General features: G+C 39.3%; 1 protein-coding gene across 2 annotated transcripts in view; it reads right to left on the minus strand.

The window, feature by feature from the left end:
* Window positions 1-1,425: 1,425 nt before the first annotated feature.
* si:dkey-192l18.9 (F-box/LRR-repeat protein 7) overlaps window positions 1,426-15,779 on the minus strand; it is a 28,175-nt gene continuing 13,821 nt past the window's right edge. For both annotated transcript variants that reach the window (XM_026238229.1, XM_026238228.1), the window contains 2 exons: window positions 6,326-6,931; window positions 1,426-3,914 (listed from right to left, as the gene is read on the minus strand). In XM_026238229.1, coding sequence (XP_026094014.1) covers window positions 3,178-3,914; window positions 6,326-6,931 — 1,343 coding nt within the window. In that variant the 3' untranslated portion in view covers window positions 1,426-3,177. The remainder of the gene's footprint in view (window positions 3,915-6,325; window positions 6,932-15,779) is intronic.

A 15,779-nucleotide genomic window follows, 5' to 3' on the forward strand; every position in this document is an offset into this window, starting at 1 on the left:
ATAAACCCATGCCTTGTGTTACTTTATTATTATCGCTTCTCTAATAAAACTTCATAATAGCTTACTATACCGTTTTTGCTCTATGAAAACTGTGCTTAGTACGTTTTTGTACATACTGTATATATATATTGAATAGCAGGATGATCTACAAGATACAATAAAATTACAACAATAAAATCTACAATTACAGTAAGTGCAGAAACATTACCCAACAGAGGGCAGCAGCAGAGAATCAATCCAGCTGTCTAGGACAAAACCTTTTGCTTTTTAATATATTAACAGATGCAAAATGAAGTTTTGTGTCTTTAGCTGATGTGTAGAAGACAAGAGCCTCAGATGAGTCACAACAAGCACATATTTACCATCCATCTCAATGAAGAATTATTGGAAATAATTATTGGATAACGAAAAACGGGACATTTCCTAGTTGAGTGGTCAAATCTCACATGTGATTATCTACAAATTAAAAAACTGACAGGCCTACAATTTCATTTTCTGACTATTTAAAATTTTTACAAACTGTAAGTATAATTAAAGTTTTCAAATTATTACTATAACAAACATATACAGGTCCTTCTCAAAAAATTTGCATATTGTGATAAAAGTTCATTATTTTCCATAATGTAATGATAAAAATTAAACTTTCATATATTTTAGATTCATTGCACACCAACTGAAATATTTCAGGTCTTTTATTGTTTTAATACTGATGATTTTGGCATACAGCTCATGAAAACCCCAAATTCCTATCTCAAAAAATTAGCATATCATGAAAAGGTTCTCTAAACGAGCTATTAACCTAATCATCTGAATCAACTAATTAACTCTAAACACCTGCAAAAGATTCCTGAGGCTTTTAAAAACTCCCAGCCTGGTTCATTACTCAAAACTGCAATCATGGGTAAGACTGACCTGACTGCTGTCCAGAAGGCCATCATTGACACCCTCAAGCGAGAGGGTACGACACAAAACAATCCCACAGCGTTAACAGGCCTCGTTATGCAGTGCACACAAACAGTATTACTTTGTTTTAACGTGTATGGTTAGTATGTGTCTACCTTGAAACCAATAATAATATCTTTTGATAACTGAGGATAATAGCGCTCTTCTCCCGTCCAAGTTCTTCATGGGGAAAGTAATCGTTGTTTTAAACGTGCTGTAAAACGAAGACTGCTCCAGTCGGGGACAGGACAAGACACCAGAAGATTATAGCTAATATCTCAAAGAAGTGCAAAAGATGCATCTGGATGCTTGCCACAGGGCCTTAACCTTCCTGTCTCTTCTCCATCGATTATGTTACTCTACACTACATCGACCAAAAGAACAACCCTTTGTTTGCATATGTGTTACACTTGTCACTTTCCCAGTTGTTCATAGATACAAAACAAACGAAAGAAAACATTTCATTTTAAATAAGTAGCCCTTTATTGAGTGTTTTTAGCAGCGACATATTGCCTTCACAAAATGAAACGTAAACGCTATCTGGGATATCAAATATCAGACTTTTAGATCATTTTGAGATTGTCAGTAATGCCCTTTAAAGTGCAAATGCCCATATTTTCCTGGTTATTTTGAACCAAGTCCATTTCTTGACATCAGATATCAGTTTTCTGAAGAAAACTATAAGATTCTATGTAAGTAAATGAATAATTCACCCAAAAATAGAATGCTTTCAATCTTATTCACCATTTTTACCTTGCTTTCTTCTGTAGAAAAAGCAAGTAGTACATAGTTAAATGATTTAACAGTTTTACATTTTAACCATGTAATGGATGGACTCTGGACATAGACAACCAGCTAAAGAGCTTTCATAGAAAACAAAACATAAATCAACCCAAACAAACACCTAGGAAACACAAGCTTACTGGCGATGTACAGTGACAATAATGCATCTCTTTCATGTGATAAATATTATGCTATATGTCATGTAGTATTTGTTATTATTATTATTACAAGAGCATGGTACAGCTCTGCAAGAGGCAACATTACACACCAGATGTGTCTCAAAACCTAAGGAACTGTCTTTGACATGCAACCGTCAAAACTGTGAGTGTTGCATCAGTCTGATGTGTAAAGCACTATTTGTGTGATAGTACTATTTTCATTTCTGGGATAGTTGAACCAAAAATGAAAATGTGACGTTTATCTGCTCACCCTCAGGGCGTCCAAGATGTAGGTGACTTTGTTTCTTCAGTAGAACACAAACAGAGATTTTTAACTCAAACCGTTGCAGTCTGTCAGTCTTATAATGAAAGTGGATGGGAATCACAGTTTCGAGAGTCACAAAAACATACACAAACTAAACCAAATTAAACCCTTCGGCAGTATACAAGTCGACTCACCATGTCAGAGGTGTCCAACCATGCTTCTGGAGGGCTACATTTTGGCAGAGTTTAGCTCCAACCCAAATAAACACATCTAGAACAAGCTTATCGAGGTCTTTATTTGCCCCAGAATTTCAGTAGGCCAATGTTTCCCATTTTCAAACTCTTCCTAATCAAAGACCTAAATCAACTCGTCAGCTTGTTAGTGGTGACTTCTAGTCTTGAAATGGATGGGTCAGATAAAGGACACATCCAAAATGTGTACCAATGTGTTGGTGTGCCTCCAGAAACAAGGTTGCAAAACACTTAAGTAGACGACAAGTTGACTCACTAGGTAAGGGGTTGCCTGTCCTGCTCCTTGAGGTCCTGAATTAAACTTTGGACCTGAATTAAATACATCTGAACAAACTAATCAAGGTCTTTAGGATTACTAGAAACTTCTGGGCAGGTGTGTTGGAGCAAAACTCTGCACAACAGTGATCCTTCATGAGCAGGGTTTGACAGCCCTGAGTTGAGCACATTTTAAACTCTTTGTAGTCAAACATCTGATTCAACTCATCACCTAAAGTCCTGCTCCTAGAAGGTCACTGTCCTGCAGAGTTTAGCTCCAAGCCCAATTTATCTGAACATCTGAACCAACCAATTACAGTCAGGATTACTCAAAATGTTTGGTCAGGTGAGTTAAAGCTAAACTCTGCACGAGTGGCCTTCCAGGAGCAGTACTGAGCGCCCATGCACTAGGTTTTGAGACACATCCACCTTGTTGCATCTCATCAGGCAGTCATAGGAATGCAAAAAGTATAAACATCTGTTTTTCAGAGGTCGAGGCCTCTGGCGTCCCGAACCTGTCCCCTCAGTAGAAAGCAGGTATGGTGTGTTCGATAACACAGCGTCTGCAGTGCTGTCGCACCAGTCGAAGTGCCTCAGGTGGCACCTCACACTCCTGTACGTTTAGTAACTGCAGCTCGGGACATCCCGCTGCTAGCACCACGAGCCCTCTCCCTGTCAAACTCTCACAGCCTCTCAGACTCAGCCTTCGTAGCCCTTCACAACAGCGTGCTAACACCTCCAACCCGGCGTCTGACACCAGCGGGCAGCGCCCAACATCTATAGACCGCAATCGGGGGCAGTTGCGAGCTAAGTGACTCAAACCCTGGTCCGTCAAGCCCTCGCATCCCCGTGCATTCAGGTAGCGGAGCCGCGGACAGTAACGTGCTACATAACGCAGTCCAACGTCTGTTATGCGTATACAGTGTGCCACACTCAGATAGCGTAGGCGGCCCTCCAGGCGAGCGACCTCACGTAAGCCAAAGTCTCCAATCTGAGGGCAGTCGCTAAGGCTAAGCTCACGTAAAGCGGTGCAGTGCAGTGCTAGCTGTCGCAGGGCCTCGTCTGTTAGCCGGCTGCAGCGCCGCAGGTAGAGGTGTGTGAGACATGGACAATGAAAGGCAATGGTCCTCAAGCCTTTGTCCTCCAGTGATACACAGTCTGTCATGTCCAGGTATCGCAGGCCGATCTGCTGTCCATGTAGAGGTGTGAGCTGTAGCGATGCCTCCTCCGTCAGGCTGATACAGGTCACTTTAGGGCAGCCTTAGGGGAAAAGGTGGGGATATCATCATTATTATGGTTTATGACTTCAAAAGTACAGCACACCCCATGCATCACCATTCCCGGGTTCCAAAACCCAATGAGATCCCAAAAGCAAACAACAAAGGGTGCAAAGGTAAAAAGTATTCTCAACTAGAATGGACCACAGTCTTGGACCCAGAAACAGTGTTTCATATGCAGAGTTGGGTATAAAGCGTTAAACAGAAACTTAACCAACACTGTCCATGTCATGACTTAAGCGGATTGACTTTACAAAGCATTATAAAGGCATTGAAAAGTGGTTGCTACCGTAGGTTGTTTTGGCATCCTAGTTACTATAGCTATAGCTAAGGTGTTCTGCATGGTTGATAGGCAGGTGATGTAAGATTTGGTGCTATCTGATGCTAGAGCATTGCTATACAGTTGCTTGGGTTTTCTCTCTCTGCTAGGGTGTTTCTAATTCTGCCAAACTGATTTGTGAGCAACAATTTTGTTTTGCTACAATATTTGATGGAAAGGTGTCCTGAATGGTTGTCCAGGAGACTTGATAGGTGGATGCTAAGGTGTTTTAGATCCTAAGTAGTTATTAGCCAATTGCTAGCGATTTCTGGGTGGCTCCTAATGTGTTTCTAGCCTTGAAGTCAGTTATTATACTAAATTAATACAAATTAAGGCAAAAAGCTGTAAGCTGTATTCTGTCCACTGTACATTTTAAGCTGTGTTCTGTCCACATACCTATTCTGACTTTTTAAGACGCGCACATTATTAACTCTTATAGATTAATTCCTTATATAAAACCATCAGATCATTTCTTGTATTTTAAGATATATTTAAACCTAAGTATGAGCATCAGTTCCGGTTGTTTTGATCCTTTTTCAAGCAATAAATCAAAACTTGCACTGGGACTGCAAAGACCGCTGAGAAAAAGGAAATGTCACGTGGGAAACAGCTACAGTCGAATAAAATGACTTTAAAAATCTGAAATTTAGAGTCTACATAAGGTTTTCAAATTGAGGTGAATGAATGAAATAGAGAGACCATAGGCCAAAAAAACAATAAATAATAAAGAAATAAAATCCAGAAACATCAAACCAGACAGTATCTGTTTTTATTTCTAATATAGTTATACTACCTGCTTTTAAAATAAAACGTAACCATCAGAAATTTAGGATAATTTTGCAACAAAAGGTGTATTACTTGTGGAAAGCAGAATGCATGCTGTGCCCTCTGCATGATGAATAACTGTACAGTGTGTGACTCTTACAATGAACTCAGCAGACAGACTCTTACTCTTTGGTTGAATTTAGCAGCCCATCTTTCAAAACCCAGCAGACCTCACCTTCCCCCAGAAAAAGACTGAAAGACTGGCAACGATTCCTAGAGCTCATAATGTTTTTCCCAGAAAAACGTCACCACTTACTCCCTGAATAAATCCACAAGCAAACATGGTATTCTGATGCTTAATGGCAGCTAATCCATCACAAGAGCACTTGGAAATGATCAAGATGTAACATGTTTTACTCGTTGACCAGGTAATGGATGTGCCACGCAAATACATACATTTGCAGGCCACCTGTAGCACAATTTAAAATATAATCTCCACAACAATGCATGGTATAGTGGTATAATATCGCACCTCAAGAAGTATGAGATTTATTAAAAATAAACAAATATGCATTGCAATTGGATGAATTTCAGGAAATCTTCAGATGTCTTAATTAATTATCTACTTCATCCACTCTTTCCTAAAATTAAGATCATAAAGAAAGCCATACAAAGACATTTTTTTTTCACGACTTGGCACTGAATGTGGCGTTGTCTTCGGAGCATCTTTATCATTTGATTTCGGCATAGACCTGCATTTGCTTCTATGGTTTTTAACACTACGTGTGAATCGGTGTCGTGAATCGGTCGTTTTGGCAGATTGGCTTCAATATAAGCTGTTTGAAGACTAACAAGAGCGTTCTGAAATTACAGGATGTTTTTATAGTACAATGACCTCAGGTCAGAACGAGGGAATTTTGACTTTTTTTTTCAGTTCATGACCCTTCAAATGAGTTTTGTTTTTTTACCCGAATTCTCATTTTCATAATGTAAATTCCATGCTGAAAAGCCCACAATCCCACAACCCCTTTTCAAAACCATTTATTTAGTGTTTATTTAACAATGCATATACAATACATTGCGTATAATAAATAATGATGCAAGATATCCAAATGTTTCACTACGTAAAGAGAATTAATATACTTTAAATGTCATAAAAATAGGTATAAAAGTATGTCAAAAAGTATGCTTTATTTATTGTTATTTTTTTGTGTCATTTCAATTGGACTTTTATCACATGTTCTTGATAGGTTTTATTAGGTTCAATCAAAGGCATATGGCAAACCAACTGCAATGTCTGCTAATATTACCTGATACGTCTAGATGTTCCAGATTGGGACACTGGGACACCACATCAAACACTGCTTCGTTGGAGACATTATAGCAGCCTGCAACCTCCAAACGCCGCAGCTCTGGACAGCACTGAGCGACCACACGTAGTCCTCGATCTGACAGCCTCCGGCAGCCGCTGACCACAACCGTCTCCAGGGTCAGACAGACGTTGGGAGTGTCCTGGCATAACCGATGGGTGAGCACTTTGAGGGCTCGGTCAGCGTTCAGCAGCTCTCCGCTCAGACGAATGGTGCTCCAGAGTCGCGGGTCCCAGGCCAGGTTATACCAGCGGCGGCACGCTCGAGCGCAGCGGCACAGCTGAGGGGTGGACAGGTAAGACAGGACGTGTAGTAAAACAGAATCGGGCAGGATATCAATGAGAGTGGTGGGAGGAACTTTAGAAGGCCGTGAGCGAGTGCCTGGAGGCGGGTGAACCAGGGCAACTGTTTCCCCAGTGACGTTAAAAGATGTGGAAGACGTTTCATGGCCATTTGGGACTGTTTGAGGGGAGACACAAGAAGGGTTTGACTTCAGAATGAGGGCAGGACTGGGAGTGCTTAGCGTCCTCATGCTCAAATCCGAATCTGAAAGAACAAGAAAAAACATAAATACTAGCCCCTCCCCCTCCGCTGTTCAATTAAAGCTGTGAGTGTACACAATTCAACACTTCTTTTGATTGGTTATTTAAGTGCACCCATCTATTTATCACTACATCACTACTCGCACTATTTATACTACAAAAAAACATAGAATAGTGCGCTATTTTGTGGCTCTTTAATGTATCGTGACAGATCAGCACATGAAGGGATCATCTCGTCCTCTTTACTACTAGTTGTAGCACCAAAAAAACTTGAAATGAACATGTTTCAATGTGGAAAGATGCACATTTTTCAAGTTTAAGTCCACAACAATCAATCTACCAACTCTGTCTGGATTGTTTATCAGATTAAATGGCAGATTGTGCATTATGATTGGTCAGGTGGCCTGTCAATCAAACTCTCAGCAAAAGGTGAATTATTTCAACTAGACATCAGTGGGATTAAATGCATGCAAATGCATCTCAGATTTGAGAAAGTCATTTAGAAATATAATGTAATTTACCGTATAAAGGTAAGAGAGAACCTGATTCTTGTCAGGAGAGAATGCATTAAATGTCTAGAAGCACAAAATATACCCAATATGGAAGCCATTAACTGGTTTGAGAACATGTTAGCACAACGGTGTAACTTAAGCAACACACTTAGGCTCTTTGTTCTCAAAACTGTTTTTGATATCTCATTATTGGAGGCTGATAAAAGTGTCAAGTTTATCTCAAATGCACTGTGCGCACTTGAAGTGCTTTCCACGGTTGAGTCAAGCATTAATGGTCAAGCTTTCATTCTTTGCAGATCTTTCACCTATTTTGGAAAAGATGAAGTGGAAGACTGGGTGGTTTGGTAGATAGCTTGGGAGTTCTCTGCTAGATCTGGATTGCGACTTGGGACGCCTTGCCTGTATTTTTACTTACTTTGTGAGATAAACTGGCTTGTAATTCGCTAAAAAGATTTAGCTTAAAATGTTGACCTATAAAACAAGGCACTACCAACACCAAAGTCCTAGGTTTGATTCCTAAGGAACACGTGTTTAGTTGTAACGTGCTGTAATTGTTTTGTATATGAGATTGAATATATCCCACAATGCACTGCACTCAACTTGACCTTCCATTTCCAAAGTGACATTCAACCACAATTCTTCATATTTTAGACTTGGATGACAAGATTAATTTATTTTTATATATATACCAAATTAAACATTACACATTCATTAGGCAAAATAACACAACATTGGTAACTAGTCGCCACTGACTAATTTAAGTCTGAACATACTGAGATGACAACATAATAAATAAAATGAGGTCATGTGACAACAATATACTACTCTCCAAAATGTTTGCTGCATCACATTTAAAGGGACAGTTCACCCAAACCATCTTTCTTTCTTCTGTTGGATACAAAAGAAGATATTTTGAAGTATGTTGGTAACTAAACAGCTGAGGGTAGCCACTGACTTCTATAGCATTTCTTCCATACTATGGAAGTCAATGGCTGCCATCAACTGCTTGGTTACCAATATTCTTCTGTGCTTTATGCATACATACATTTTATAGAAATTTCTCTAATGTGACTACACCTACTTTGTTTAAAATTCATTTTTTACTGAATATTACACTTGATTCATTGCACATAGTTTCAAAAGTAAGCACATATTATACATAAACTGCAATATCATTTGTTACGTAAATTATAAATCATAAAGTAACAGTTAAATGCAGTTATGCATGCAGCTAATATCTTGCCAATGACTTACTATTAATTACAATCTTTTCTCCTTAGGTCAGTGTGGGGCTGAACAGTTTTACTGGGTGGATTTAATTACCTTTAGGAAACTGGTTCATAAGCCAATCATGAACTGAAAGATAATGAGGAGAAATATTAGGGGGGAAAGCATTTATAATAAGCTCTTGTCTACCATTGCTCTCTATTTCACGTCCTTGTCAAGCCTCCTCCACAAAAATGAGCACAAAGGATGAGAAGAATGGGAGCAAAACATTTCCAAAGTCTGTCTTTTGGACTCACGGATCCCCGTCCCTAAACTCTTGATTAATAGCACTGTGCTAAGCTTCACGATGGTCCTTCTGAGGAAGTGAGGGTTTATGTGTAATGATGCTTTCTTTACAGGACATTTTCTTTAGAAAGCACTTCGGCGGCTCAGATCCTGACATGATTGTTTAACAGTGTTTTCCTCTGAAGTCCCACAGGGCACATGCGATCCATACATTGGTTATTTTAAGGCATCTGATTGACTTTGGGCCACTAATCAGATCCCAGTGGTTATGAGAAAAGTAGAGTTTAGTGTACCGAGGCCTGGTCTTCAGAAGAATTACTTTAAGACTATAATTTGATCTATATGCTTTTGCTCCAGACAGTGATTTACTGCATTTACAGGGACAGACAATATCCTTCCCTACTTCCTCATGTGAAATTAAATTGCATGTGTAGATTTGTGCATTACTGTAGGTTTTGTCTAAGTGTGTGTGTGCATGTGTGTGTGCGTGTGTGTGCAAGTGCAGTAAGTCAAGGAGATCTGTGTTCCAGACTTGACCTGAGATCAGTTTGACTCACGTCGGGGTCATGATGACATACGCAGACTCTTACTCTCGAGGGAGCTAAATGTCTTCGGCATGACAGAAGACAGCTACACGAACCCCTCCAGACCCTCAAAGACAGTACCTCTGTATATTACAAACTGTATTATTGAATATAAAGTTACATACATTATTTACATTGATTCCTGCTGACATAGAAGAAGAGAGCGCCTCCTGTGGCAATACTGAGAATGCAGCACACACTGAACCTTAAAAGACCTGTCTGTTTTATCATAATCTATCCCAATGCCTCACCTATTAGCTCATATTAAAATGTTTCATTTTGGAAAGACAGAATAAATGGAGACTAAAAAAGCTGGCACAATGATACTGATGCATTCATTTCTTCTGATTATTATTCCAGTACTGCGTCTGTGACGGCTCCTGCTTTTGCTCTATAAATACACTCAGGCCGAGCTGTTTGCATGATATCAGTATATTAAACCATGGCCTGTTTTGACTGTGCAACTGCTGGTGTCTAACGGCACTAAAAATCCACTGCAGGACAAGCTGTCAGACCGAGTAAACCGATTTTACAGAAGGGGCTCTGAATTACTTCTCCTGTGACCTTCAGTACAGTCTTTCTGAGCGGCCACAACCGGCAGCGGCTTGCAGATTCAATCAGCTTCAGGCTTAAAGAGGAAAACACAGTGAAAGCTGAAGGATTCGAGAACGGCACCGAGGGAATTCACTGCTAAATCCCCTGCTTTCCTCTGCAACCGAACTGGCGGTTCTGGGTGGTCCGTTCATATTGTGGTTCCCTAGGGACACATATGCACTCGATATCTATGGGTTTGGTGCACACAGCTGGACGAGCCCCGGGAGTTTGATTCCCACTGTGGTGTAATGGGTCATTACCAAACTGCTCATCAAATATCCCAACCACTCAAAGGACTGACTCAGCTCACTGCAGAGCACCGGCTTTCATACTTGGGATTCCTGTAAAACGTAATGATGACCATCGGTCCGGCAAGCCCATGTGTTTATTCAAGCACTCTATAAACAATGGAGCAGACTTTTGGCTAGTATCCAGTGTTTATGGATGTGTGTCCTTTGTTTAGGCAATGTAATGACCCCAAGCTTATTCGAACTGACCGTGGGACATTGATGCCATATAAATGAACGGCTCTCTTGATAACCAGCGTAAGCCATAATGCACAGCATTCAAGTGCTCTTATGCCACGGGTCATTGGAGCAATCCAACACACGGCTGTCACAGAAACACACCATAATGAGATTTAAATCACTGTTCTTTATATACGTGTTTGAAAGTTTGCTTCACTTGACTTTCTTGATTTGATCTTTAAAGATGCCTATTCAGAGGGAACTCCTTACTAAATACATTAAAATAAAATAAAGGCAGACAAAGACACTTGAGACAAAACACTTTCCAGGCCTTGAAAAAGTTGTATATATTAAGCTTGCTATTCTCACGGTAAAACATAATGGGAAGTAACTCGGTACAATGCTATCTGACTATAACCTGCTCATCTGTAGGCCAGTTTTTCGGAAGCCACGTATGATGTTTCACACTTTTTCCAATCTGTTGTTGAATGTATAATTAGACTTGCATCTCGTCCAGCTGAATGGCCTTGATGAGAACTGCCAAAGGCTGCATATGTTGGAGGAATCCACAGGCATGAGATATCAGAGAAACAGGTTAACCATCTGGTCTTCAACTTGGACAAAGCAAAGCTTGAACATTTCATGTGAGGCCTTTTGGCTGAAGCTATTCCCCAGTGATGGATAAAACAGGACTGATCAAAAAGTTCAAAAGAAGTGATCATTCATAAGGAACATCACTGAATTAACATGTTCTTGAACAGAACATCAACTGAACAGTAATGGGATAAAGACTTTAGTTCTGCTTTACAATCAAATCCAGAGGCAAATATCCTGCTCTGTTGCAAGGCAGTTTAAGATGCTCTGAATGTTTACAGATTTTGAGTGAAGTCTGCCAATATTATCTACAAATAAAGTGAACGGAGCCCATTTGTAAAACATTGCTATGCATTTCCAGTAGTATAGCCAAACGACATGAACAATACATGTTTAGATGATTTTAGTGTGAAATCATCACTTTTTCAGCTTAAAGTTACTTCCTGTATTACAAAATTGTTGCCTGACAATGCCTAAATCTCTACAACCCAAAATCAACGTAAAAAAAAACGTTGTTTTAAACCACTCTGCAGATTTACAAATAATACACAAGTATGTTTAATGTAAGTGCTTTTATAAGATTATACACTTCAAATATTTCCATTGTAAGTGTAGAAAAGAAAGCTAATCCCATGAAAGCAAGAACAAAACGGAGACATGTACCTGTCCAAAACCTGCCGCTATGAAAGTAAAGGCTTGTTCACACCAGTACGAATGTTAACTCTTTCCTTGTCTCTGACAGAATTTTACAGCTTTCCATGTTTTCACTGTTATATGGTAGGTGGCGCTATTTCACATCTTCTGAAAGAGTACGTAATGTCTGGATTAAAACTAATGTCCTATGTAAGCAGATGCATATGTTAAATTATGACCAACAAACAATATACAGCATATAAAGCAAAAGAAATATCGAGCCAGGAAGTGGACTGCAAGATTTAGGAGTGTTGATGGAAGCGATCGACTCCATCTCTGCTTTGAACAGTGTTCTGAATCCAATCTGGATCATAGTCTTTGATTAAAATGCGATTGTCTCCGATTTTTGCTCAAAAGGCTGCTTTTTTCAACAACAACAAAAATATTATTGTTTATAAAATAATAATAATAATAATATTATAAAATAGACATAAATATAATAAATACAAATTATAAAAAAAAGCTCAATAAAAATATATACTATGTCTTTTTGACATTTTGCATGTCCAGATCTTCATATAATAAAATATCCTGGGAGCTATGAATTTTTTTTTTTTTTTTTTGTGAAAATTATGAAAAATGTTGGCAGTTGGCAAAAAAGAAAAAAAAGAAAAAGAAACTCTGCCACAGAAAGGCACGAAATTACCACCAAATTGTAGTTTTATGTAACAGAAGCAGCTCTGGGCATGTGAACAAATGCACAAATCTTATTGGTTGGCCAGTTTTCTTTGCAGTGCAATGTAAAAGAGATAAAGAGTAAAAAATTGGTCTCACTGATGGCAGATGGCAGGACATCCAGGTCTTTGATGCAAGTCTATGGGATTTTTCTGCCCATTACATGCTATGCCTACCAAAATTTAAAGTATGATTGCTTACAGAAGAAATAGCACATCTCCTCCCAACACGTTGCATGACTTGAGGACTTAAACCATACGTTTGATCTAATAATTGGATGTTCAGACAACATGGACAAGCAGTTTCCCATCACCCTGGTCATTAATGAAGTGCCCCACTGAAACACACTCAAGATCTGCCTTCACATCCTCAGTAGAGGAGACTCTAGAGCATATGGGTCTTTACTGAGCATGTACGACCACGGCTTGTCCTCCTTCTGGAGAGTTCACCAAGAAAAACAAAAACACCCAAAGGACCTCCTCCAAAGCCTACAAAAATCTGCTGCAAGGACATTCGATCCGTCACATTCTGCTCTCCACAGCTCATAGATCATACACACAGTAGAAATATAAGAGAAAAAGCAATACTAGAGGCAAACTAGTGTGTTTTACATCCCTCCCAAGCAGTATTCCACCAGTCAAGACCCAGTCCAGCAGATCTGGTCTGTTTTACACCTAATCATTGGCTTAACTCCATCTGATTTCCATCATGGCACTGCAGTATCATTTAGCACCTTGAAGTATAGACTATCAAAAGTTCTCGAGCAACTTGCCTGGAATACCAAAGATTGAAACTTAAGGACATGTGCACGGCAGACATGCTGAAACTCTTGCAGATCACACAAATCAAAGACAAACAGTCATAACGGGTTGCAAGATGTTCTGGGAAGGCCCCCTGCTCTACATAGTTATGACAAGAAGCAAATAGTGGCAACTGCTGTAATGTGGTCATGGACATCTGGAGGGCTGACTGACTTAACCCTCTGATTTGGAAAGAGAGGGATTGATGAGGTAATGCTATGCTGTCCAGATTCGGTCCGTAGATTCAGGTTCAACCAGAGAGAAAGCCATGAACTATTATCCCCAAGCACCTCGTAAAAGTTTCTTGTTTAGGAACCTCGGGGTTAACATTGCATCCCTCTTCAGAGAGGTGTTGAATCAGGTTGCAATAAGGTTCGATCCTATGAGGTTCTACCAAACTTGGCTCCGTCAAAACGCAGCTCCTGCTCGTGTGTCGGTTCAGTCAGAGGGTAAGGACTTACATGCTTTCACAGTTGTGTTTTTAATGATTGAGAAGTTCATACCAACAGGGTGCCTCCTTTGAAGAGTCCCAACACAACCTAACATGACCGAGACAGGTCTAGATGAAACACTGAGAACATAACACGGGAACCAAATCCACGCTTTTGACCGAATGAAGCCTTTACTTTTCATTGCCCAGTGCATTCATAATACTCAATAGCTGACAGCTGCCTGGAGATTGGCTCACTTAAAAATTAATGTTCTGTCATCATTTACTCATTCCAAACCTTTGACTTTCTTTCTTCTGTAAAACGTGTCTCAGTGTTTTTATCTATACAATGGAAGTCAATGGGTTCCAATGTTGTTTCGATCCCGATGCTCCACAAAACATCTTCTTTTAAGTTCTGCAGAAGAGAGGTCTGGAACAACACAAGGGTGTATATATTTTTAAGAGTGAAATTGCTTGGTGCAATAAAGCAGGAAATTATCACAAATTACTTAAAAAAAAATAAGAACAGTTAGCCACATGGCAGGCTCATTCCTCCATGCACATGAACACATTTAATCTAACATACATACTGATCAACAGCTTCTACAGTCTCGTGTAAACATGGCTGAAACCTCAGTGTTTGTTTTAATTCAACTTCAGAGAACATGCTTTAGATTCGAGTTGTGATGTTGAGTTTGTTAGGGTCAATTCGACAGAAACAGACCTTAAGAATGCACACATAAAAACTGTTTTAACAGTAGCACAGCAAAAGTAGACTGCGGATAACATCAAAATAGGTATAATTAAATATATGTCATAACTGTTGTTCCTCATACAAACAAATCAGATGTACACAGCAAACATCAGACAAATTATGCTAGTAAGGCTACACATTGCTAAACTTTTCCTTCAAGCCAAGTTTTACATTTGACGTATTGAGAATTAGCAGGGTCTCTTCAATATGTGCAAGGCATTTTGAAACATTACGCTAGTAGACGGAGAGTCTGGAGACAAGTGACTGTCATTGAATCATTGACTCGACTGATTGATTCAAAACCACTGATTCGTTCAAGAACAAAAAAAAGTGATCTGCTGAATTCAGAGCTGCATATAGCATAATACTCTTAATACTTCTGCCAAATGGCAAACATAGTAAGAGTAGTATGCAAGTATGTGGTTCTGAATTGTTCCTAAACGAATCAGTGGTTTTGAATAAATCAGTCAATGATTCAATGGCACTTGATTCGATCATGCATGACAGTCGATCCTGAATTGGCTTCATTTAAAATTATTTTTTCTGAAGGAGAAAGTTGAATATACTCCAAAATTGTAAGTTACTCAATATTAACTTGTTTATTGAACTGTTATATTAAAGCAATATCACATTCACTAACATGCTGATCCACTGCGAACCAAATAAACGCATATTCTTTCGTCCAAATTCTGTCTTGATGGAGAAAATGGTCATTTAACTGTTTCGAAGACAGAGAGATAATTCATTAGTATTCCATCCGAAGGTAGATCCTATAATTGTTTGCTTCATAGAATGTTGTAGCCAGTTCCCAGTGAAATATGAAGGAAATGTCACTAAGAAATGGATATACCAGCAAACTGCATCCGCATAAACTGCACACTCCCGCATCAAGTTACAACATTTGACTTACCGTACCTTTTAATCCACATCAAAATAAATCTACCATACCCTCCCACATCTCTGAAGCTGAAAGTCTTTGGCAATGAAATCGGTGTGAATCAGGAGAAGTTGATTAATATGTTTTCCTTGGGCTGAACTGTCCAATCTTCTGTTATTTAGTGCTAGTCATCAGTAATCAGTTCTGTCACTTGGCTTCACTTAAAACCCCATTACTCCTCAGTGCAGGTCTCTGAAGCCTAGTTTAACAAATTTCCACTCATGCTTTTATTGTCTGTACAAGAGAAGATTGACAGTGACACCTCACACAGATCTGTATGATGAGAAAAATATGAAGAGG

The sequence above is a fragment of the Carassius auratus genome, chromosome 49 (assembly GCF_003368295.1).
Source record: "Carassius auratus strain Wakin chromosome 49, ASM336829v1, whole genome shotgun sequence".
Taxonomy (NCBI): domain Eukaryota; kingdom Metazoa; phylum Chordata; class Actinopteri; order Cypriniformes; family Cyprinidae; genus Carassius; species Carassius auratus.